This window comes from Nelusetta ayraudi, unplaced genomic scaffold (genome assembly GCF_046127955.1).
Source record: "Nelusetta ayraudi isolate G7.1 ecotype Tasmania unplaced genomic scaffold, CSIRO-AGI_Nayr_v1 ptg000011l, whole genome shotgun sequence".
NCBI classification, from domain to species: Eukaryota; Metazoa; Chordata; class Actinopteri; order Tetraodontiformes; family Monacanthidae; genus Nelusetta; species Nelusetta ayraudi.
The window spans coordinates 25,901,129-25,927,500 of NW_027466061.1; the positions used below are offsets into that span (position 1 = coordinate 25,901,129).

General features: G+C 47.9%; 2 protein-coding genes across 3 annotated transcripts in view; one reads left to right on the forward strand and one right to left on the reverse strand.

Moving 5' to 3' along the window:
• Nucleotides 1-7,709, forward strand: part of adcy8 (adenylate cyclase 8 (brain)) — a 32,669-nt gene extending 24,960 nt beyond the window's left edge. The window contains exons 14-18 of one of the 2 annotated variants that reach the window (XM_076022240.1): nucleotides 2,338-2,496; nucleotides 4,139-4,285; nucleotides 4,358-4,450; nucleotides 4,564-4,678; nucleotides 5,724-7,709. In XM_076022240.1, coding sequence (XP_075878355.1) covers nucleotides 2,338-2,496; nucleotides 4,139-4,285; nucleotides 4,358-4,450; nucleotides 4,564-4,678; nucleotides 5,724-6,223 — 1,014 coding nt within the window. In that variant the 3' untranslated portion in view covers nucleotides 6,224-7,709. The remainder of the gene's footprint in view (nucleotides 1-2,337; nucleotides 2,497-4,138; nucleotides 4,286-4,357; nucleotides 4,451-4,563; nucleotides 4,679-5,723) is intronic. The other variant, XM_076022242.1, reaches the window with a different exon arrangement.
• A 2,503-nt stretch (nucleotides 7,710-10,212) lies between these two features.
• Nucleotides 10,213-25,848, reverse strand: basp1 (brain abundant, membrane attached signal protein 1). Its single transcript, XM_076022243.1, has 2 exons — nucleotides 25,599-25,848; nucleotides 10,213-12,935 (listed from the first exon to the last, which is right to left on the reverse strand). The coding sequence occupies exon 2, from the start codon at nucleotides 12,917-12,919 to the stop codon at nucleotides 12,368-12,370; it is 552 nt and encodes a 183-aa protein (XP_075878358.1). The 5' UTR covers nucleotides 12,920-12,935; nucleotides 25,599-25,848; the 3' UTR covers nucleotides 10,213-12,367.
• Nucleotides 25,849-26,372: the final 524 nt, after the last annotated feature.

Consider the following 26,372-nt stretch of genomic DNA (forward strand, 5'->3'; position numbering starts at 1 on the left):
TATAAGCCGCAGGTGTTTCGTCAGGAAACAGGTCTGCGGAGCGGATCGGTTCGGCGGCTGCGAGCCTGCGACTCTGGACTCGCACCGCGGATCCTGTTTGCGGGGTCCCGCTGGTCACCTCGGTTAATTGGTATGGGGTCGGACTCGAGGCAGCGACGCACCGGAGCGCACAAAGACAGAGCGCGTAAAGACAAGAGAGCATACAGACGAGTGCGCGAGCGCGCCGTGCTCAGAAACATTATTTGATTGACTTGTTCTGTGTTCACCCTTTTCCTGTGATATAGAAATGATCAGTATTTCTCTATTTCCTTCTTTGACAGCCAGATCGACTGCCTTTAACTTAAAAGCTGCATCATATGGAATTCTTCATTTGTTTTCCACAATGAGGATTTGTGCATGAAAATTTCCTTTGCGCAAACTGTCTTGCTCTCTGTAATATCTTCAAGGAAATAAGGAATGTCCACAGGGGAGGAATGCAGCTTTGCGCTTTGCTTTTTACTGAATTAGCTGGAACAATCACACAGACATCAGACGACTTCTTCTCTTCGTTTTTCTCTGCCAACTGAACTTGACTTATACAACACATACACGCCACCTACAGGGCTCTCTAGAATTACCACTATGCCACACTCGTACTGCATTTGGTTCCACTTTTGCGTTCGTTGTTCGCGCGAACTGCCTGTCTCACTCTTTCCCGAGCCCACCCACAAAATCCATAGGTTAAGAAGGTCCCCTAGTGGCCGTTATCTGTAATAATAAAAAAAAAAACATAGATTAGCCGCACCATTGTATAAGCCGCAGGGTTCAAAGCATGGGGGGGGAAAGTAGCGGCTTATAGTCTGGAAATTACGGTAATGTGGCCCATTGGCACAGCAGCTGCACCAAAGTTAATTTTGCCCGTTTCTAAGTCCGCTCGGGGCGGTTCTGTGTGATCGTCCCGTCGCTTGTGAAACGCGCTGGCGGCATCACGGCCGCTGACCCGTCACCGTGGCGACCGCCGCGTCAGGGACTCGCCGAGGCGGCAGGTCGCTCAGAGTGGAGGAGGAAGGCGCCGTCCCGTTCTCGTCGTTTGGCGGCTTATTGATCGCAACGCGGTCGATGGTGCCACTCGCGGCGCCCCAGGGCAGAGCTAACACCTGCTCCCAGCATGCACCACTTCACACAGTGACTCAGAGAGCGGAGAGCAGCTGGTCGCCGCGTCCGGAGGTCGGAGGTCTGATTGGTCGCCTGATTGGTCGGGCCTCTAACGCGGCGACGGGGTGAGCTGGCCGCTGTTCCCAAAAGCTCACAGACTTCAAAACACATCCTGCTTCCTGTTTGGCAAAAAAATAAAAAAAGAATAGTAATGATAATAGTAATAATACTAATGATCCTATACGAGGTGCGGCCCCCCCCTCCCCCTCTCCTCTCTCGTCCCAACGGCATCGCAGTGAATTTTCAACCAATCAAAACGCAGCAGCAATTGGAGCCGAGAGCCTTTTTTGGATAGACAACATTTTTAGATAAAAAATGATTTAATTTAGTTGTTTGTTTGTTGCTGCAGCTTCTCATTACTGACCCGTGGGGGGGCGCTGCGATGCTGATGAGGCAGTTCGTCACCACAGCCACTTCCTGTCGGCACAGCAGCGACACCATCCAGCACGCAGCGCGTTTAATTAAGGAGCTGCGGACAGGGCTCTTACTCTGAAAGGATTAGAGCCACGCCTCTGGTTCTCTTGACGCTCAGTCGGGTTGTTTGGTCCCTCAGACAGGAAGCGCGCGTTGAATGCCGGACGGTAATACGAAATGAAATGATGTTTCCGAGTGGAAGGAAGAAAAGGAGAAAACGCAAAGCAGCCGTTCTAATGCTGCACCGAGCAACTGCGACAGTATAGAATAGAACAGAGTAGATGTAGATGCATGCCGCGCTCCGGCTTAAAGGGCGTGTAGCTCAGGTCATCGTCAGGACAAAAGAAAATGAAAATGAAGGATAAGTGCCGAGCGTCAGCTGGCAGCTGTTAGCTGCTGTTAGCATCGCTCTCTCGCCAGCTGGTTGGTGATGGAGGGAACGAGCCGCTTCATCAGAGGCAGACTGGAGCTCGCTGCTGCTCTTCCATTGGCTCATTTTCTCTGGGTTCGGTCAAAATAGCCCCCCACCCCCCACTCATGTAGAGAAGCAAACAGCCCGCTGGAGTCCCAGCCAATCAGCCAATCAGCCAATCGGCCGGCCTGCTGCTCCGCCGTCCACCCAACCGCTGATCCTCTTTATTACCAGGCTGCGCGTGTGTGTGTGTGTGTGTGTGTGTGTGTGTGTGTGTGTGTGTGTGTGTGTGTGTGTGTGTGTGTGTGTGTGTGCAGCTGGAGTACACGGCTCGGCTGGACTTCCTGTGGCGCGTCCAGGCCAAGGAGGAGATCAACGAGATGAAGGAGCTGCGAGAGCACAACGAGAACATGCTGAGGAACATCCTGCCCAGCCACGTGGCCCGACACTTCCTGGAGAAGGACCGCGACAACGAGGTGACGCCCGCTCTACTCAACAGGAAGTCCGTCCCGCCAAAATAAGACGCGTCTCGTCAGTAGTTGTCCCACCGACTTTGTCGCGCCGTTTTAAAGGAAGGAGACTCCTCCCTGGTTTGGGGTTTTGAAATCTTATTGGTCGCTGTCGCCTCTCAGTTCTCCCTCAACTTCCTGTTTGTCAGGAAATGGAACTCAGTCTTGTTGCTGCTAGTTTAGTAATGAAAAGAGTGAAATGACCTGGCCGTGGTCTTAACCCCTGCGGTAGCCCCGCCTCTTCAGCTTGGATGTATTGTAAGAACTGGATGGAGACCGGCAATATGGCGGTGCAACGATTGTTTTTCCCCCAGTGGCCACTCGTGATACTGCAGCCAAAAACCTCATACGGCCCAGAAAGCGTTTTTCTTACAGAGCGCAACACAAAAGGAAACACCTGTTAAACGGCTGACAGGACGACTGTGACCTGAAACACGGTTCTTGATAAATATTTCTATTGATTGATTTTTACGTCTTTTCAAAAAAAGAGAAGGAAAAGAAAAGAGTTTATTTCCAACGTGCGTCACAGCGTTGTAACTGCTGCTGTGTCTCGGCTCTTTCTGGTTGGCTGACGTGTCCTGCTGTATCATGACAGTTCCATAGGCACGGTGTGAAGTGCAGATGCTGGAAGCCATTCATTTTCTCACTGTCTTCGCTGAGTGAGCAACTACATTGAAATGAATGGACCGCCCTGTGGTATCCCGGGGGTTTGGCCTTCAGTTGTTGGACGTCTCGCTGGGGCAGGCTGGGGGCGCCGTAGTGCGGCTGGACTCTGCCACCAGCAGCTGATGATGTCACTGCAGGAAGCGAGAGCGGCGCTCTTTTCACCACGTGTGTCAACGCTGCCCCCCGGTGGTAGAGCAGGGGTTCTGCATGCTCTGACCAGCCTCCTGCTGCAATTCAGCCACAATAGTGAGATTCTGCAGAACCGTACGGTGAACATTCAGACCTGCTGTTCTGCTAATGCATTTCTAGAACCCTTGTTTTGCTTTGTTTTTTTTTGCGACAGTGCCACCTGCTGGAAACTCCAACCACATCAGCATCCAACTCACATACCACCTTCTGTATAACAAGTTACGCTTTAAAAGTCAGGGGTCAGGGTTTGGGATTGGATCTTGTTTTTCGTGCCACCACTGCCACCTGTTGGACGCCTGTAAAACTGCAACTGCCTCAGTGTCCCATGAAAACACAACTTTTTTTCTAACAATAATAATAATAATAATAATGATAATAATATATTTTATTTGTAAGGGCGCCTCACAGAAAACAATTAAAAATACAAAATACCAGAGATAAAAATACAAAACAGGATACAACAAAGACGCACAGCAAATAAAATACATTAAAATACATTTTTTAAAAATTGTATATAACATCAGTGCAATTTGTCAGGTGGGATGAGCAAGTTTGAACAGGTGGGTGGGTTTTGAGTTTGGATTTGAACAGAGAGACAGAAGTGGCGTTGCAGAAGTCATGGAGGAGTGAATTCCGGAATTGTTTAGTTGCAACCCCGGAACTAACCAACTTAGTTACAGTTCTAAGGGTCAGAGGTCAAGGATTAAAGGTTGGGATTTGGAGCCTGTTTCAAAAGTACCATCTTCCTCCACAGGAGCTCTACTCGCAGTCTTACGACTCTGTGGGCGTCATGTTCGCCTCCATCCCGGGATTCGCCGACTTCTACTCGCAGACGGAGATGAACAACCAGGGGGTGGAGTGTCTGCGGCTGCTCAACGAGATCATCGCCGACTTCGACGAGGTGAGGACGGCGGAAAGCCAACGTCTTGGGTCGGTGTCCCGCCTCTCCTGAGCCTCTGTCTGCTCTCCACAGTTGCTGGGCGAGGACCGCTTCCAGGACATCGAGAAGATCAAGACCATCGGCAGCACCTACATGGCCGTGTCCGGCCTGTCGCCGGAGAAACAGGTGAGGAGCTGCAGGTGTGAAGCCAGCTGGTTGCAGATGAACCTTCTCGCTGTGGTCTCACTCTTCTTCTTCTTCTTCTTCTTCTTCTTCTTCTTCTTCTTCCACCGCTGCAGCAATGTGAAGACAAGTGGGGCCACCTGTGTGCGCTGGCTGACTTCGCCATCGCGCTGAAGGAGAGCATCCAGGAGATCAACAAGCACTCCTTCAACAACTTTGAGCTGAGGATCGGTGAGTGGCCCGCTTAGAGAACGGCTGACGGTCTGAGTCCTTACTGGGTCCCGTCCAGAGGCGGCAAAAGTCGCTCACAGTCTGTACAGATCAATCAAAGCAAGAAAGTGCAGGTTCTGAAATATAAAGTTGCGACAATTTTAACATTTTTGGTGCTTTCAATGCTATAGTTTGTTTTCTTTTTCAACTGCAGCACAACCAAACTGTAATCAGTCGTAGTGATGACCAATGAGCCATGATTTAATGTTTACGCTTTTAGTAACAATAATCAATGATATTTTCTCTATGCTTATTTTGCTCTTCACTGAAAACTTACTGAACAGTGACCTCAAAGCCAAGGTTCTCTGAAACAATCTCCTTCTAAAACATGATCAACTTTTGTATTCAACAACACAACACAGTTCAAATAGCTCCACTTCAAGCTCCACGACTATAATAATAAATGAATTACTTTGAAAACAATTTCTATCTTTAAAGACTGTCAAACACAACAGTCAGAAGCATGTTTTTCCAATGTAAGGAGTAGAAAGTTTTACAGTTACTATTTACAGTTACTACCCGAAAAATTTGAATATCAAGTAAAAGTTGTTTTATTTTGGCGATTTAACATAAAAGATGAAACCAACAAATTTTATTGAGCCATTCCACGCAATTTGACATCTCAAGCAGTTCCTTGTTGTAACTTTGCTGATTAAGATTTTCAGCTTTTTAAAACCACAAACCCACAAGCTCAGAAAATTATTATAAAATTTGAGGGGTTTTTTTAAGCTGCAAGACCTGATCAGCAAAATCCAAAGAAATAAAAACTTGAAATATATTGATTTGTTTCTATAATATGTCAAATTCGCCTTTTAATTTGAATTGCAGAAATACAAACAACCTTTTCAGGATATTCTAATTTTCTGGGTAGTACCTGTATGTTACGAATGTAGGGAGTAAAAGTAAAAAGTCATCCTACTCAAGTAAAGCACAGATCTATCTCAGCGCAGTAAAGTATTTATCATACTTGGGTACTGACCACCTCTGATCTCACTTCACCCGGCAGGTATGGCCCACGGCTCGGTGGTGGCCGGCGTCATCGGCGCCAAGAAGCCTCAGTACGACATCTGGGGGAAGACGGTGAACCTGGCCAGCCGCATGGACAGCACCGGCGTCAGCGGCAAGATTCAGGTGCCCGAGGAGACCTACCAGATCCTGAAGGAGCGCGGCTTCGCCTTCGAGTACCGCGGCGAGATCTACGTCAAGGGCATCAGCGAGCAGGAGGGCAAGATCCGGACGCACTTCCTGCTGGGCCGCGTGCAGCCCAACCCGCTCATCCTGCAGCCGCGCAAGATCAAGGGCGAGTACTCGCTGGCCGCCGTGGTGCTGGGCCTGGTGCAGTCGCTCAACCGGCAGAAGCAGAAGCAGATCCTCAACGAGAACAACAACTCGGGCATGATGAAGGGCCACCACCACTACAACCGCAGGACGTTGTTGGCGCCCGGCGGCTCCGAGGGCGGAGGCGGGCACCACGCGGAGGCGGCCGATAAGACTGAGCTCTCCTGAGCCCCGCCTCCCTACCCGCCTCGCCGCCACCCCCGGAGCGCCAGCTGGCCTCATTGGCTGAGCTGCGTGTCAGCTGGGTGGGAAGTCTCTGCCCGCTTCCACACTACCGAGCTGCCGAGCAGAAATCAAATGAAGCCGAGGTGAAACCATGGCAGGCTGCGGTCTGGGGGGGCGGAGCCCTGCACGCCGAGGTCCCAGCCGATCGGAAAGCGTTGGTCATCTGTCACTCATAACATTCCACTGCCCCTTTTTTCAAACCAAAAGCGTGACCGGAACTTTTTTCGTTCAGTCCAGCCGAATGTGGATGGTGGGAGGGGCTTAGCGCTTCCACAACCAGCCAGGCCAGGGGGGGTGGGGGGGGGGCGTTTGGGTGTTCTGTTCTGCTGCTGCTCCTCTCTCCAGGTTCGTCACTATTGGCCATTTCACCCTCAACAACCACATTCACATGGCGAGGAGAGTTAGCATAGCTGCAATTGCTGCTAGCAGTTCAGCAGCAGTCCAGCTAAACTGCTATCAAATGTCAAAGGTTAAACGCCCTGGACATCCTGACACCGATCATCTATCAGCGTGATTGATTGGCCAGCTCTTTCCTTCAGATCAACCAGTCGGCTGGTCTCCTGATTGTGGTAGCTTGCGGCGGCTCCTCCCACTTTGGTAAATCCCAGCTAACGAGGTAATTTCTGCCCAGTAAAGCAGCTCTGTATCTGAACGGCACAAGCGCAGCCGAAACTTCATTTCATTCCTGTCAGGAGGAGGGGAAGAAGGTGAAAGGACCAATCAGGTGGAGGCTCGGCCCTCACCCTCGACTGACCCGCCCTCCAGCCATCCTCCTGTCATTTATACTTCCCTTTTCATGTCACACAAGTCCCGCCCCAAGTGTAGTCCCGCCGTCTGTCAATATTTCTTTTTTGTATTTCTTTTGTATATGAGACTACAATAAAAAAAAAAAAAAAAAGGGGGTTTAATTTTTTATACAATCTTTGTGTCTGGTTTCTGTTATTTCACCCGGCCGTAAGGAAAACATCTGACGGTGAAAATATTCAAATGTTTGTTTTCCCTCCAGAATATTTTAAGACGCGTTAACCAAGAACTTGGATATTTTTAAAACTTTTTCTTATTTCTTCTGACGTCATAAGATTAGAAAAACGTCATATTTCACATGTTTAGCCAGAGCTGCACCCTTGCACTGCGCTCAGTCGTCTACTAGATGGCAGTGCATGTTCAGACAGACTGGCCTCGAGCAGCATGAACGTAACGTCCCAGCCGTTGTCATGGAGACCAGGCTGCGGAGACGGAGACGTGGAACAGGAAGTGCTTTCCTGCGAGGTTTTTTGTTGTTGTTGTTGTTGTTGTTGTTGTTGCAAAGACAACAATCAGAGCACCTGGTTAATGGAGAGCGAGGTGGCGCGATCAGTTTAATATCTCGACGAGGTTTCGTCTGGAGGCAGCGAGTCGAGACCTGAAATCACAGCTGAGATCATCAGGAACCGTCAACACTACCTGCAGTGTGTTTTTTGGCCACCAGATGGTGCTAAAGCTCACACTGATCCGCCTTATACCAGGGTGCAATTTAAGGCCTCGATCTTTTATCTCCTGGAATGTTTGATTCTCATTTGCGCCAACACTGTTACCCCGGCAACCACGGGAGGCGGAGCTTCTGACCATGACGTCATCCGCAGTCAGCCCCTGTCTGTCTGACAGCATGGGTCGATGGCGCCACCTGGCTGCCCTTCATTTGAACAAAGGTTCAAAAACGGAGTGTAAAGTCATGTGACCAGAATCCAGGCGGTTTCGTCCAATGAAGGAGCTGGAGTGGGTGTTTCCTTCCCTGGGGCTCCTCCTCTCAGACATTCTATCTAGAGTCTGACTGGTTCCATTGTCATCAGCTTGACATTATTTCCTCTGTCGTGTCTCTTCTTCTTCTTCTTCTTCTTCTTCTTCTTCTTCTTCTTCTTCTTCTTCTTCTTCCTCTTCTTCTTCTTCTTCTTCTCCTTCTTCTTTGCTGCTCCTCTCTGGTGCTGCGTCGTCATGGCAACCACATCCAGGTGACGTCCCTCTCTCAGAGACGACACAGTGGAGCCTCCCAGTCGTGCACGTTTGGCAGCAAGTTCATAGGCAAGTTGAGACTGTTTTGAGGTAAAAAAAAAAAAAAAAAAGAAGAAGAAGAAGAAAAAAAAAGTCCAAAACATAAGACTAGGTGGGAAAAATCAAAACAACATTTTGACACAAAAATAAAAATAGAAAGAAATCTTACTCGCAGTTTGCATTTCAAACTGACCTGAAACATAACAGCAGGCGGAAAGTTTCCTCACATCTCCAGAAACTGTCTGGGCGGGATACTTAAGATTGATTGGACAATCCTTCTGTCTCTCACAACTGGACCAATCAAATTTGCTTCAGCACGACATCACACACCCCTGCTCTTCTTCTGTTCCCAACCTTTAATCCTTCTTCCTTCATTCAAACCTCTGAGTGAAACATCCCGCTGTCGGGAGTGGAACAGGATGGATGAAGGACAATTCAGAGCTGAGGTCTGAGGTGAAACAGCACTTGGAAACAGTTGGGCCGCAGGTTCTGCTGCACGACTTTGAGCTGAGCTGCGCAAACTAGCCTCGATATCTGCGTGCGAGCTGAGAGTTCATTTAGAAACGTTATTGTCGCTAAATTCATGCACCAGACATTTCTTTTTTTTTCTTATTAGATAAAAACGTTTAACGAAAGCAATATATGTTCATAGAAAAAAACACACACGCGATCATCTTCGAAATTAGAAGCTGCTTATGTAACATTAAACGTGTGTGTGTGTGTGTTTGTTCATGAACATATGCCATCCTATGTTCCTGCCTCTCTCTCTTCACCCTGTATGTGTCTTCTTATGGTTGAGCTATCAGCTGCGCCCAACACACACACACACACACACACACACACACACATACACACACACACACACACACACTCATGGAGGCAGGAGGCTGTGTGGGTGGAGCTGCAGCTTGTGCCTGTTGCTAGGCAAGAGTCTTCACTGAGGCCTCCTCCGCAGCCAATCACACGGCTTTGGGGGGGGGGATTCTACTTTTCTTTTTTTCAAGTTGTTCTCCCCTCAGCTGATTGGCTGTGTGTCACACATCAAAGCAGGTAACTGGAGGAGAGGATGCTTTCAGCTGCTGGCAGTAATTCCAGCCGTCATCGATCTCGTACTCTCTGAGTTTTGTGTCATATTTGATCATCTGTCAAACATGTTGTCTCTCCATAAATAGCCGACCTGTTAGCCCCCAGAGCGCTAATGTTGCTAGTCGCTCTGAATTTGAAAAAATCTTCTCACTCGAAACGCATTATTATGTAAACCGAAACAGTTATTCCTTGTGAGGTTATTTAACAGCATTTTCTTGTGTTAATTTAATGGCAATAAAAAAAAAAAATTGCAAGGTGTTTACATTTTTTTCGTTAAGCTTTAAATCTTTTCACCTCAAAGGACCCCGATTGGTGCTGCAGTGACGATGGTCAGCGTCGTCAGAACGTGTCTACGTCAATTTGCACATTTTCTCTTCCACCAAACGTCTTGTGGAAAGACGCTGAAGAGGAAAAAAAACATCCACACCGTCATGTTTGGCTGCTCCCCTCGCCGCCGTTGAAGCGTGAAGATGCTGCTGAAATATTCAGCATCTTCCCATGATTCCCTCACGTTCCGCTGCAGTCTTGCGTTCTTGCGTGGTTTTACATAACTTGTTGAATATTTAAAGACGTCGACGGAGGAGCTGCGTTGAAACCAGCCCTCCGTTTCAGTTCTGTTTTCTGTTAGCAGCAAGAAGCTAATCGGCTAGCTAGCTACTTATCAACATCAAGCCCCACCGGCTTGATGTTGAGAACTTACTGGAGATGATTTCATCACTGTCTCCAGGTGGTGGAGCTCCTCTGTGCAGGAAGAGTTCGTTATTGCTGTTGTCATCGGGTTAGTTTCCAAAAAAAAAAAAAAAGCCACAACCTTGCTGTTTCAGTCAATTTCGTACATTTTATTACGGTTGCACAATTTATACAAGTACATTGAATTTTTAAATGCATCAAATTATGTTTTTCCCACAAATCATCTTGTTGTCTGGTGTTGTCGGGATGAGTGTGGCGGTGGCGGTGACAGCAGGGAAGAAAATATCGACCGTAGTTTCCATCCTAAAAGCAGACTGAGAATAACTTTTTTTTTCTTTCTGTTTTATAACTTTTTTTTTTCACTTGACCAAAAAGACAGGACTACAGGTTCACCCGAGCACGACATGCAAGTTTTTTATTGAGTCAAGAGAGGAAGAAAAAAAAAAAAAAACCTGAAGGGGGCACCGCTCGCCGTTCTCGGATGTGGTTTTGCTACGGTTTGACGAGTGCTGGGAAACGGCGAGCGTCACTTGAACGCAACCAAACAGGCGGAAAAAAATTTTAATATTATATATATATATTTATATACATAAAGATGTGTGCTGAAGCGGGGGGGGGGGCGTGTATTGACATTTAGAGGGGGGCGGGGCTTGAGTGCAAAGTTGAGTGAACGTAGCCTGAAGCTAGTCTTCGTTTGGCTTCATGCGTCGGTCAATGTTTTGTCTGAAAGAGAAAGACGTAGCGCTGAGGTCGCAACATTTTCTTTCTTTTGCTTTCTCCCACCATCTTCCTTCCATCACCCAATAGGGGTTTTCCCTTCAGGGTTCAAATCACGCTGTTATTCTGAGAAGTTAGTGCCCTCTCTGGTGGAGGTATGTAACTGCAAATAAAAAACACAGCGCACAGCTGGTTCTGCCTCCATAACGAGGACTTGATTAGAATCCTAGAGCGAAAATTCTTGAATATCCGCTTCTTTTGCGATTTGTGGACGTCGGACAAAAGAAAAATAATCCCATATTCTTCCGAATCTTTTGGACTTGAATTTAAATCTTCACTTCACAAAAACCCCCAGCGGAACTTTAACGCAACTAATCTGCTGGCTCAACACTTGATCCGTCGCACTCGTCGACTTGAAAGCAGTGAATATCTGATGAATGTGCGGAAGCTAAATGTACCACGGCGGTTCAGTTTTGCCATAGAAACGAGAGTGGCCGACGGCCTGATTCACGCCGCAATCACGTCGGTTTCAAACGATGTGGCTGCATCCAACATTTCAGCAAACTGCCAGTTTTTGGTTGAAATGTGGGATGATGGTGGGGGAAAATGTCACATTTAGCAAATAATAGAATCAAATTTGGGCTTAAAAAAAAACCAAAAAATGAATATTTTTCACCCAGCAGAAAATCTCAATGACAGAATATGAGAAAGTTGAAAATTTATCTTCTGAACTGTGTGAACTTCACAGTCCGGCGAACACTGAATGCTTGTGGTTGTGGCTCCAAAGTTTTTGCAAAAAAAATTTGAGATTTGCCGATCTATCGGAATCTCAAGGAAGAATTCCACCAGCCTAAGTGAGCTAAAACCAAGGTTAAATTAAATGTTAGTTTTCACTTTAATAATTACCGATCCAATTTCATATTTTAATGATTAAAAATAACCTCACTTTTACTTTTGGTACAAAATCTGGTTAATCTGAAAAGTTTCACCGCTGCGACGGTGTTGTGCTCTGTCACTCTGGCCTTTTTTTTTTCTGACTTCCAGAACGTCTCAGAAAAACAAAACGTTCTTCGCATGAAATTTTTTAGAAATGGCACAGGCTGCAGTAGCGGCCGGAGGACTGCGGGGGCGCAGCACAGCCCAAAAAGACTAAACTGGGATGGAATTAAAAAGGAAAACCCGCCACATTCTGATGCAAATAGGAAGCAGATGAGAGGGTGGGGTCAAGGGTAGCCAGGTGGTGTGGCTCCTTTACTCCTTATCGAGGATGAGCGGGGGGGGGCGCATGGGGGAGGGGGGGGGGTTGATGGGAGGGCCAACAAATCGTATCAAAGTTGAAATACTACAGAATCAAACGAATTTCCAACAAAACGATAATAATAGCAATAATTGCCTGTTAGGCTACTCCCCTTTCTAGTCAACCAACCAATCGTCAATCAATCAATGTTACAATTATTACTATTATTGTTATCGCATCACGGGCGGGATCGTTAACTTATTTCGGGGGCTTATTTGTTTTTTCTCTGCGATCTTCCTGGCTGCGGCGTTAGGAAAAGGAGCTGTCCATTAATCTTGAACTGCTACGGTTTGATCTTTGCTGGCCGCCTCGCTGGCATTGGCCTCCTTGGGGGCGCCGCCCTCGGACGGTGTCGAAGCCGGTGCCACTTCCTTTGCTGGTGCCTCTGTGGGTTTATCGGCGGTGGCGGCGGCCTCAGCTTTGGCCGCGGGGGCCTCAGTCTTTTTGGCGTCGGCCTCATCTTTGCTCTCTGGCTCCTTGGCGGCGGCGGCGGCGGCGGGAGCGGGAGCGGGAGCGGGAGCGGCGGCTTTCTCCTCGGCCTTGGCCGGCTCGCCGCTAGGGGGCGCCTCTGCCTTCGGCTCGGCGTTGGCCGCTGGTTTCTCGGGCTCCTTGGTGGCGGGAGTTGCGTTTTTCTCCTCGTCAGCTGGCGGTGCCTCCTTGGCTGCCGTGTCGTTGGCTACCTCCTTGGCGTTGGCGGCCTCGTCCTTGTTGGGCGCCTCGCTCTCCTCGCCGGAGGCCCCCTCTGCCTTGGCATCCTTGTCCTTGGCCTTGTCGTCGTTCACGTTGTAGCCCTTCTTCTTCTTGCTCAGCTTGCCTCCCATGTTGACTCTGTGGCCTCTGTGGAAAAACAATCAGAAACAAAAACAAAATGTTTCAGTGATAGGGGCGGAGCTAACCGACTAGAACGGGGGTGGACAAACTTTTTGGCAGACTGGTGGGCCACAATGGGTTTTAAAATTTGGGGGCCGAAGCAGGAGCAGATGGATGGAGCATTTTGGTGACCCACTTCACAGGAGAAAAAAAAATATACCATACGATATCTAGAAAACGTGCTTTAATGTCAGTTGTAAATGAACAAAAGCGCTCTTTATTGAAAAAAATGGATGAAATACAGCTATTTTATGACTTACTTGCTATTAATATAATTTCTTTAAGTTAGTCATTTTTAGTCTTGTCTAGAATGCAGGTTTTTGGTATTTTCACATTGGCCCCCGTCCGTCTTTTTATGCACTCAGTGGGGATAACACTATGCTTCATACAGGTGTTCAAAACAAACGTCAACAGTTGCAATTTGACCTCATGAATATTCAACATCAAGTTACACAGAAACAAACTGATCCAGCGGCAAAGTGAAGAACTGAGTCAGATTCTGATATACAAACACTCCAATTAAGAGCAAGGTGAAATCAGGTTGCAAGTCATGTGACACACACACACACACACACACACGCACGTGACTCGCTCTGCAGCCAAAGTGTGTTTTGTCAATGTTTTTCACCAACGCACCATCTGTCACCACGACAGGGCTGGACTGCACTTCAAAGCAGCGACCAATCAGAGATGCTGCAACACTCCAGTTGACTGTTGGAGAACGGAAGCGTGTGTGCCACTGCCCAAACATGACTCAGCGAATCGCCAAACCTGAATTTAAATTGAACGTTTTTTTCTTTCTTATTCTGCCAGTTTTCCTCAACGTGCTGCCCTCAATGAGCACGCGAACACTCCGTCTCTCTGGATTTCAGAAAATGATTAATGTCACCATCAGTGACTCTGACGACTAGGAGGCGATCCAACAACATCACTGGTCACTGTGCCTAATCATTTATAAGCGAATTCAATGGGGAAATGTCCACACAAATTGCTGAAATTGCATTTTTTTTAAATGTAAGGTTTTATTTTTAGGCTGCAGACAGTCCAGCAGACATCATCTGACACCAACGTTGTCAGATGATGTCACTCTGATGAAGTCTCGTCTGAGTGAAAGTCATGAGACTCATCAAACAGCAGGGGGCGCTACACATGCTGACCACACTGTGAATCCCCGCTGCCGCTCCTGCCGCCGCTTTACACCACCATGACAATGGCGCCTGTTTCTCCAAGTTACCGACAACAACGGTTCCTTTCTGGGCGGCGGCCCGGCGGCAGTCTGGTGGGAACGCCGCAGCAGGGCGGCGACAGACTGGAGGACAGGCCTGGGCAAGCTCGGGCCAGTCTGGTCAGAGGTCAGAGTTCACTGCCACTGCTCTCTCCACACAGCGTGTGCTGCAGTTGGTGACCACACCCCCAGTCAGGTGGTGGCTCCGCCCTCTGTTACTGCCTTCCTGTTATGTGGCATGTCCAACACAGCCTCAGTTTTAGCAGGGGGCCCCTGAACCAGAGGCGGGCAAACTTTTTGACTTGTGGGCCACAATGGGTCCTAAAATTTGACAGAGGTACCGGAGCAGGAGCAGATGGATGGAGCGGTCTGGTGACCCACTTCATAGGAGAAAAGAAAATATCATTGGATATGTAGGAAACGTGATTTAATGTCAATTTAAAATGTCAATTTAAAAGACAAGCGTTACAACAAAATATGTGTCTTTGAAGCCACACAGTATTTAGCTCTTTATTGAAATTACTCTTAAAAATGATGAAATACAGCTATTTCATGACTTGCTATTAATATAATTTGTTTGGTTAAAAAGCTTAATAGGCCACTTATTGCCCCCGGGCCGTAGTTTGCCCATGCCTGCCCTAAACAGAGGGCTAAATTTGTTCCGCTGGACTCCAGGGTAGAGAATAAAGACGTGATGATGGGCAGGATGTGGAACTTTTCTGTCATCTTCCTCCCAGCTGATTGGTCAGTCAGTCAGTCAGCTGTGGCAGATGGAGGATCTCCAGGAGGCCCCAGGTCTCCTCCTTAGGCCCTTATGTCAAAGTTTACTGCCGTGACCTGGACGGGAAAGACAGCAGGATGGGGCTGTCCTGCTGTGCTATAGCATCGTTTGTTTTTATATTTTCTACAGAATAAGCAAGAATAATTTTCCATTTGCCTTCCTCCCTTTCAGTGTCATCTAAGATAATTTTTGGCAGCTCTGCTTCAGTTTTACAAGTTTTTGCAGTATCTTGTTGTAGTTTTAATTCCAAGTATTTGCAGGATGTTCTCCTGGACTGTATTGTCTTCATTCATTTCTCTAGTGTTGTTTCAGAGGCTTTCTGCATGGCTTGACTCCACTGGTCCCATTGGACTATACACAGGTCCCATTGGACTATACACAGGTCCCATTGGACAATACACAGGTCCCATTGGACTGTACAAATTAAGACGGATTGGCTCCCAAGTCTCATCCATCTCGAGAAGGTTCAGCAGATTTCGAATGAAACGCAACTCTTTCTTCGCCGTGATCCATTGCGCTGAGTCACTGAAAGTCTCCGCCTCTGCCTCGTTCCAACGCAGCCTCTCCGTATAAACGTCCGCGTTGAGGGGCTGTTGGAATGGTAGCGACACTGCGATTCCCTACTGAGGCCTGAACGCCAACATTCAGTCAGCTGATCTCAGCCGCCAAGCGTACGGCTGGAAACTGGAGCAGAAAATCTGGCCCAATCACACACGCACACACTCATGCATGCAGGCGCGCGTGCACGCACACACACACACACACATACACCAGTGTTTCATATCAACGCTGGAAGAAGCAGAGGATGCTGGGAGTTAGAGAGGGAGGTGTCCATGTGGACGAGTCTCACTGGGGATGTTTTAAAACTCGCCTCGCAGCATCAAAGTCAAAGATGATGCACAAAAAAAAAAGGCACCAAAGAAAATGCTGGTTACGATCCGACTGCATTGGAGCAATAGGAAGTTGGGAGTGTCAGAACTGCTCCTCTGGGAACCTTCCACGCTTTTCTTAAACCGACCCGTTTTTGGTCTGACAGATTTAACTTTTTCAGCACGACTCGTCCGTCTTGAAAAGCTCCAATCTGAAGCGTTTTCAGCTGCTGATGGTGCCGTGGAACCAGCCGGCGTCCTTTAAGCTGGGACAACTCCCTCGAGACAACACAACTACCTCAAAAGAAGAAGAAGCATGGAGGGCTCAATGCGAAAGCTATTTCGCTTGCTAGCTAGCCGTGCAGCTAAGTTAAAACACCAGGATCCAGGAAGTGACATGAAATTGGACCTGAACAGGTGTGACTGACGTCCCCAAGCCAAAGCTGTCTGGAAGCGTGTCGACTCTCTCACAGTAACCAGGAGATAAAGGAGGCCTCAGACCTCTGCTGGTTAATGAGAAACTGATCCCATTCAGTTTTCAGGAATGTCAAACATCTGATAATCGCTGCTAGGCCTATGCAACTACGACAAGAATGTAAATCATCCACTGGACAAATAATTTAGCACAAACTCTTTTTCCTGCTGCCTGGAACGAGGCACACCTCTGGGTTTTCTGGAGACACTGTGAACTGTGGGAAATCCACCGAAGATGAAAGGCTGAAGCTTCCTGGTTAAACTCTTGTCCCTGTGGTGGCCTGGAACACGAAGCAGGAAGTGGGTCACACTCTGCAGGAACACCATGCTGAGTTACCTAATATCTCATGGCAGGCGGCGGAAGATGACATTCCTTTTTTTTAATTATGAAATATTGAAGTAAGTTGTGGATAACGAACAGGGGGCGGCGTCAGAAGTCATGATAGACAGTCATCCAGTCACAGAACACCTGCCAGCAGCTGCACACAGCTGAATAAATAACGACTGCTGTCCACATGAAGGTGGCTTAGCCGACTGCTATGCTACTTTAACGGTGCTAGCTACAGCGTTAGCTATGGTTGTCACTAATACTAGTGGTCCTGGAAAGGAAGACGTGATCCAATAACCTGTCCCGCTTCTTCCTCCTGAGCACTGACTGGCAGGTTTAAAGGGCCAATAGAAAGCCCAGCTGACTGGTGGGCGGCGCCAGAATCGGAGCTGAAGCCTGGTCACATCTAAACGTAAAAGTGAGAAGAAGAATCTCAAAGTTTATTTACCTCATTAAGAAAAATCAAACTGATGCACCCACTCATATTGTTTCCAACCTAGAATAGTGGCAGATTCCTGGGAGGACGAGCAGCCCAGGGGAAACTCTGCACTGACAGCAAGTGGAGCGAAAACATTTTCTCCTAGAAACACCGTTGCTTCATAGAATTAATACAGAAACACGTCCTCACCAGAGGACAGAAAAATCCTGGAGCTGGATTTAAGATTTCCAAGAGTTTCCACACAGCTGGTTTCTGAGGAAAACTCAGTTAGCAAGGTTCGCATTTACCTAAGATCAAATTTCTCTCTGACAGACATTCAATCAGCCAACCACCTTCGAGAACAAGTTTTTGCTTTGCCAAGACTGTTTGTAGCATAAACTTCTTCAAACTTCCTCAAGTGTCACATTATGAAACTTGGCACCGATGATACAAGGAAGAAAACACACCAGGAGCAAGGAGCCGCGGGGACACACACACACACACACACACACACACACACACACACACACACACACACACAGATGTGGCGCGGTGAGCAGAGCACCGGTGGCGTTTCTGGGAGACGTGGTTTGTTCCGGTCGGCTGCTCGGCTCGGAATTTGATGCGTCGTCACATCAAATTCTTCACTTTGCTGCAAAGTTTCAGCTCCTTCTTCATGCTGCAACTCGTAAAAACTAGAAGAACCTGCATGAGGTGGCCCTGCGATGAACTGGTTGACTTGTCCAGGGTGTCACCCTGCCTTCACCCCATGAACTCTGAGATGCAAACCCCCACATCCTTGAGCTCGGGAAGTATTCAGGAAGTATTGGAGTATTGAAAATGGATGGATGGATGGAACCTGCATGAGGGACTGAAGGCCGAGCCGTTGAGCAGAGAAGCTGATCCAGCATTCGACCTCTTGGCTGAAAACCCATCATTGATGACGGGCTGATTAAAGCAAAGATGCGAATTGGCTAGCTAGCGTACGAGGAACGACGGACGGTACTGGACCGGGAATGAAAACACATCAGTGGTGGGAAAAGCTCCGCTTCAGTTCTCCAAATATAGCTGTGGAAACAGCGGTACCAGGTGTCTCACTGGCACAGCTGGTTCCACATGCTCTCAGGTCATCGATGATCAAAACTCTGGAAGGGCGAGACAAAGGGCTGGCCGAGGGGGTGGAGCCGGGGAAGAAAATGAATGTTTCTCCACACAGCTGGACGATCAGACGGAAGATGTTCCAGTCAAGGTTCTTACTGCCGTGTCTTCATATAAAGGGCAATTCTGTCTTTTTTTTTAATTGAGCATTCTTGCTGTCTGGCTGCCGACACAGCGCCACTGTTGTTGCTTGCCGGTTGCGTTGCCACCCTGCGTCATTCTGCAACCGTATTGCAGCTTCTCGGTCCAGGGACAAAGAGCAGTTGTCGTGCAGTGGTGGGTTGTGTTTATTCTTTGTTATTTCAAGGCGCAGCTTTAAAAAAAAAAAAAAAAAAAAAACAACGACCGTGCAGTAAATCATAGACTGTCTCATCGGGTGTGAAAAATAAAATAATTGTGTTGCTTGCATGTGAATGCAGCAGCGTACTGAACTTCAGCAGAGGGCGCCAGAGTCAGCAGCGTTGTATAGCAAAAGTATCGCCAGCATGCGCGTCATGATTCTGCTGCAAACTTCACATCCTCACACCTGCTGTGAGTGAACAGGAAGTGATACCGGTTTGTAAACAAAGCAATGACATTTCCTCAATAGAAAAAGAGTAAAGAACTGAGGGCGCTGAAAGTTTTCCTCTGCTCGCCGGACACAGTGTTGGCCCATAATCAGCACTCCCACCTATGGGAAGCTTTGAACTGTTACCAGCTGGCTCCTATGGCGAATAAGCAAATCTGATTGGTCTGCTTTAAATTTGTCCAAACGTTGCTCAAAGGTTGAGTGTGTAATATTTGGAGATTTTTTTTTAGAAGATACAGTGACATCGAGTCGTCAGATTTTAGATTGCAATGCTCATTCGCAAAACCCTCCATCTCCCGAGCTTGCCAGTGAACTACACTGGCCTGCGCACACAAACTTGGACAACACATCCACCTTCTTCTTTGTTGGTTTGTTTGAAGACATCCTAATTATGAAACATGCTGTCAGGCAGCTGGATTGTCCACACTGGGATTCCTTAGAAATATGGCGGTGCAAGATAGCAGCTAACAGGGAGCGAGACCCTTGATCTATGTATATTCTTCTATACACACGAGAACCATTCTAAGGGTAGGAAAACCAAATTACTTTCATTGTGCTAATATACACTGTTATTAAAGTATTTATCTCTAGTATATTAAGGTTTTACCAATATAAAAATGATAAATCAGGACAAATATTCCACACTGGACCTTTAGGCCCCTCCACCCTTTTTTGCCGTTGCTACGAGCTCTTTCCCAGGCGGACGTGTCCAGGATGTTCTGTCTTTGAAGAATCTCGCTGCTACAGAAGAAACAAACAACCATCTTGAGACACAATAAAAAAAATGGCAAAATGGACCCTGAACGCAGCGGGGGCGGAGCCACTGCTCCACTCACAGCCGCTGCACGCAAACCGTTGTGACAGCCGGCGCTATCTTCCACTCCATCACGGCTCCCGCCAATAACACACACACACACACACACACACACACACACACTCCTTCGCAGCTCGTCGTCTCTGCAGCATTTCTGGTGGCGCTGCTGAATGTAGCCGACCTGCGACGCCCAGCAAGGAGCGCTCACCTCTCTCTTCCCCCTTCAAGGATGCTGATTGGTGCCTTCGGTCCACTGGACATCGCAGTGATCGACTCCTCTAGTGACTGGAGGCTTGGACACTGTCGGTGGAAACCCGTCGGAATCACCTGCTGGTGGCGCTAAAAGCACACCTTCCACATTTCACACTAGGGCGACGCCCCCGAGACACGCCTCCCACCCACTGCTCTGTGATGAGACGGCACCACTGGACCAGAGGTGGTTCGGAGGAGGTGGGGTGGATGGGCGAGGGGAGGGGGAAGGGATGCTGTCAGAGCAGACGGGGACGCCAGACAAAGTCGACACAGAGGCGGGGTCAGGAGGCGGTCAGTCCGTCTGCGAGCGAGACCACTGTGACATCATGGCGAGCCGAGACCAGCTTCAAGCGCCAACTCGCAATCAGAGTGACTTTATTGTCTCTGCAAGGAATGCGACACACACACACACACACACACACACACACACACGAGTATTTACAGACAACGTGGAGAGTAGAAATATCCCGACATGTTCTCTTTTAGTAAAGGTTTATTCTGACAAAACACACACATGCACACACACTGTGCTTGAGCCTCCTGTCTGATGAGAACAGACAGAACTGGGGCTGTGGCACAAACGGGTCAGAACCTTGGAACCTGAACTGTTGTGGTCTGGCCGAGTGCAACACATTGAGAAACACTGCTGAACGTTTGATCGAGAAATCGTCTGGACTTTGAGTTTTCAGAGGAACACGAGCTGAAGAAGTTCTACTGTTCCCTCTGTGATGTCACAAAGGGCATTGATACCTCTGCCAGGTTTATAACCACAACCAGCCGAGCCAAGCATTGGCTCCGCCCTCTGAAAAATCTGTTCACCTTTTTTCATTTCAGACATTCAATCTGAGTCGTCTCGTCTTAGCAGGGCAGGTCAAGTCCCTTGACGTTCGTTATGCCCTCCATGTGCCCCGACACGTGTTTTATTTCTTGTAAGGATGCACTGAGACCACTTTTTTTTAAAGAACGCGTGAAGTGAGAGTACTTGCGTTTCAGTACTCACCAATACTGAGTACTTAATAACGCCATATAAAACTGGTATCGTTGTTGTGGTACCGGCCCATATTTTACAAGTAAAAGTAGAGAACTCAACTCCAGTATCAGTACCGATACCCGATACTGGTTTCAGTATCGGTGCATTTCTACTTTTTTGTATTTACTACGATTTTTGACAGTAAATTTTATCAGGGCCGAAAAAATACTTTTGAATCGTGTCAAAACACTGTCCTAACAAACAAAACAGAAACAATCACTCAAGTCACAAAATTGTTTATTATTGAACAAAAAACAATGCACAACTTACATGCACACAAAGCCTGAAAATGTCAGTAAAACTGATATTTTACCGACATGAAACATCAACATTCATTTCCAAATAGCCTAAAAACGAGAGTTGCAATACACTCACAATCCTTTTACATATTTTCAAATATTGCAGTGGCTGAGTCGAGGCCGTCCATAAATCGCACCACCACCGCAACCACCTCCAACATTTTTGGTTTCAATTCCTCTCCACCCGTTGCGGTCGTTGGTGGTTCAGTTGTCGCTGTTTCAACTTCTCCTGATATTGCTTTCCTGTACGTCGATCCCTGTGAGCGGCCATCAGTTCCAGATCCTTGCAGGCTATTCCATAGCGCCTCGCTCCTTCCTGTTGACGTCACATTCTCGGCCCTGCTTGGCTCGCTCAGAACCCCGGCTGAGTAGGCACTAAAATGGCACCTGTTAGTAACGAGTGGGAAAGCGCACAAACCGAGCCACGTCGACCCAGGTAGGCAGTCGTGGAAAAGTCCCATATATCCTCCATGTTGGCACATTTTCCTTTTAAACTAAAAGTCGGAGAATGCCTTAACAAGTGTTTGATTATTGCTAATGTGCAAATATCGCAATATTGCATTTAATGTGCAATCGATAATGTGCAAATATCGCAATATTGCATGTAATGTGCAATCGATAATGTGCAAATATCGCAATATTGCATGTAATGTGCAATCGATAATGTGCAAATATCGCAATATTGCATGTAATGTGCAATCGATAATGTGCAAATATCGCAATATTGCATGTAATGTGCAATCGATAATGTGCAAATATCGCAATATTGCATGTAATGTGCAATCGTTAATGTGCAAATATCAAAATATTGCATGTAATGTGCAATCGATAATGTGCAAATATCGCAATATTGCATGTAATGTGCAATCGATAATGTGCAAATATCGAAATATTGCATGTAATGTGCAATCGACAATGGGCAAATATCGCAATATTGCGTGTAACGTGCAATCGATAATGTGCAAATATCGCAATATTCCATGTAATGTGCAATCGATGATGTGCAAATATCGCAATATTCCATGTAATGTGCAAATTGATAATGGGCAAATATTGTGATATTCCATTATATCTACTGTTGGCCCAGGCCTAGTGTGAGGTCCAACAAAGCATCGTTTTCAGCAGGAAGCTATAAACAAAAGGGTTTGAGCGCTGCTTTTGGAGGGTTTGGATGATTACTTAGGTGAAGCAGCACCAGGATGCGAAACCCTCAACAAAACTCAACACTCAACCGACAATTTTTAACTAATGAAGATGATTGTGAGGTTTCCTGTCCGCTCCACGGACTAATAAACAGAGCCGACTGTCTCTTCATTCGTGCTCGGTGGGAGCCGACGGGCCTCCCGTCCAATCGCGCCTCTTCCAGTTTGAGCCTTTGCCTCCCTGGAAGACAAGGCTCGATGTGACAGATGGCGCTAGCGGTGAGAGAACTGCCCGGGATGTGGCACGCCGCCACCGCTGCCTCCGCCGGCGCCAAGCGGACTTGAGGCAGTGAGATGGGGAGGGGCACCGCTTCCATTTTCTCTTCCTGAAGTTAAATGTTAATAACTGTCTCTAGCTGGCAGCAGCTCAGGTAGTACATCAGTGATTTTGTCCTCACGGGTTTCACCAACAGACACACAACTTCCTGTCTACGCCAAAGCCCGGCATGATGCTCTGAGCAAGTTTAACCACAAGGGGGCAGTGAAAAGACCAAACGCTGTCCACTGTGACGGCTAATTTGTTAGCATATGAAGTAGTGTCGGACTCTACCACGGCAGACGGATCTTGTTTGGACTAGCTTCCACCATTAGCTAAGCGCTAACGAGATGTTGTGCACCTGACGTTGCTCTTGCAATATGGCCGACATTACAACCAGTGAAGCTTTGCACACGCACGCACACACACACACACACACACACACACACACATTGTGTGCCACTCGGTTTGTTAGACACAGGGTTACCGAGCCATTTCTCTCACTCTCTCTCTCACGTACACACACACACACACGCGCACACACACACGCCAGACACACATGGGCTGTAATGGATGAGTCACCGTTGTAACTCATCAGGTTGCCGTTTGTCTCCGTGCAGCCGGATGAATGGGCCGGCGACTGGGAGCGGGATTTATACCAGCCAATCAGCAGCCAGACAGGCCTTACCATGGCAACCGCTACTGCTGCTGCTGTTGCTGCTGCTGCAGCCGCCGAGTCAACATGTAGCTCGAAAGCGTTGCAGGAATAATTGGCCGGTCCATCGCCGACACCATCATCATCATTTTTCTCCTACAGCAGTGTTTTATGCAACACCAGATGTGGTTCGATATGTTTAAGTGTGCCAATGACAGAAATGCATCTACTGTATAAAAATGTTCATCCACAACCCTAAAATTACCTCCTTCCCTTGGAGGCTCTGACAAGTTTGTGGAATTATCACACAATCACCGTAGTTCCCATGAGGACCCACGTGAAAGCCCAGGGACTATGTGCTACAGAGCTACAGCTAGCAGTCAGAAGGTATTAACCTTACACACTGTTAGCCAGAAAGCTAATGCTACACTAGCCTCACCGAGCAGCACAATCGTCCACTTTTCCCGCAGATGTTCTGCTTCCTGTCTCAATGGCATGAAGGACATTGTGCCACAGACTCCCCCTGCGATGTCGATGAGGTACTGCAGGTAAAATCATCAGCGTAAAAACACTTAAGCGATAACTCGAATGCAAATGTGTGTGTGTGTGTGTGTGTGGGGGGGGGGGGGGGGGGTTGCATCAATTTGTGACAAAGTGCGACTTTGGCAACTTCCACGTAAACATCCGTGGAGCTTCAAATGTATGATTTTTGTGGTTATTAACAAAAATATGGAGCTAAACTGGAAATAAAATGGGAAATACTCAACAAAACCATTTGCTACAAATCAAAGCCTTTTTTTTTTTCCTCCCTGCAGAATTACTCACAGGAAGCACTGGTGGTTGGATCACTGAGTCTGCTGTCGATCCACATTATGGATGGATCGATCGGGAGGCGGCTTTCATTCATAGGCAACTGGTCTTTGGCAATGCAACAGGATGAGGTGGAAAATCAGAAACAGGAACATCTGCGGAGGACGACAGTCGCCAGCGATCACATTCATCAATTGATTGATCATTGATGATTTGTCCGTGGTATCGATTGAGAAAAAAAAAAAATCTACCAGCTCAGCATCAGCACCACGCGTGCACTTGCGCATACACACACACACACACACACACACACACACACACACACACACACACACACACACACACACACACACACGGTGACTCCTTCTGTTGTTTGTTTGTTTTTAAACCGCCAGTTAAAACAAACGGAGTAGAAATTAAATCTCCATCACCCCTCCCCCACACCTTCCCTCCCCCTCAGGCGTATTGATAGGGAGAGTGGCGTCTCTCCCATCCACACCCTGTTGTCAGTGCGCATGCGCACCGCGGCAAACAAAGGAGCGGCGGAAGAAGCGGCGGAGGAACAAAGTTTGACCGGCTGCTGCGCGAATAACATCGATTCCGCAATCAAGATGGGCGTGTGCGCGGCTCTGTCTGTTTGTCTGTCGTTCTGTGCGCGTGCGAGCGTGTGCGTGTGACTGGGCGGAGGCGGAGGAGAAAGGGGGGGGGAGGGGGGGTAGTCTGGTAAAACGCACGCTCCCCCAACCCCGCCCCCGCTCCGTGCAAAAAAAATAAATAAATAAAAATTGAAATTTGGAATTAATAATTTATCCAGATTATGACATAATCCGTTAAGGGAGACGCGTGTCGATGCGCGCGCGCATCTCGGCGGTTTCACACCTCCACACAGACAAAGGGGGGTGTGGGGTAAATCACCAGGCGCGTGTTTGAAACCGGCAAACGATCAGAACCGAAGAACCGATCGACCACCGATCAGATCGATTATGAAATACCAATGGAGGGACGGAGGATGCCGCGCGTAAGAGAACAGGGCTCCAGCCAAAGTGTGTGTGTGTGTGTGTGTGTGTGTGTGTGTGTGTGTGTGTGTGTGTGGGATGGAGCGCGTGTTTCTCCACACGGTACACACCCCTTTTTTTTTTTTTTTAAATCACCCGAGCTCGCGCACATTTAACCGGCCGGGATTAAAATAATCCGGGGGAGAAAATTCACACACACACACACACACACACACACACACACACACACACACACACACACACACACACCGTCTCAACCGCTCACTCACACCCATCCATCCAACCATCCACACCACCATCCATCTCTGGATCTTTTGTCTCCAGCCGCGCCGCCTGCGCACCGGCGCCCAGACACGCAAAACACAACAGGAGATGAGGGGAAGGGGGGGGAAACAATCAGTTCTTAATTCAGAGGATGATGATCAGGAGGAGCAGCAGGAGCAGGAGCAGGAGGAGGAGGAGGAGCGGCTCTTACCTGCTCTCAGAAGTTGCGTGGCTCCTCTGCGCTCCTCACGGTTCCTGCGAGCGGCGGCTTCCACTGCGTGTGCGTGTGCCAGTGCGCGCGCGCGCGTGTGTGTGTGCGTGCCCGCCACTCGGTGCCGGGCTGGCTCCCACTCCTCCGCCTGAGCGCGCGCTCTCGCGCACGCCTCCGTGAACACGCGCCCGGTTCGACCTGTTTCTCGGTGTATTTCGTGTCCGGTTCTTCTGACCCTCGGTTCCGACCGTCTTTCTTTGACGCAGCAGTGAATTCTGGCCGTTTCACCCCCTCCCTGATTTCGGGTTTTCCATTTGTTTCTAAACGCTGGATGTGAATTTAGTTGTTGTGGAAACTCCCACATCTGCTCCTCTGGCGGCCTCAGTGCGCCCCCTACCGGACAGTGCAGACACTGACCGCATGTGCTGGTGCACCTGTTGAGGAGTCTGAAGCTCCCACAGGTGAGCAGGAGTCGGTTTATTAGAATACAAATGTAAAATGTAGAATTCTTTTTTTTTTTTTTTTTTATCATGGCTGAAATTATACAACTTTGTGTTTTTTGTAGAAATATTATATTATAATAATCTCATATTTTGATTAAATTATTATCATGTTTGATATGTGATTGTATGCATGGTGTCCTGTAAATCCAGTCGAGCTAGTTCCATCCCTTTTAACTTGGCACGTCAAGTAGTTTGATTTAAAATGTTGAATATTACTACTTTATTTCTTTCATTTATTATTCGTTCAATCATGTTGACACTAATTCTTTTC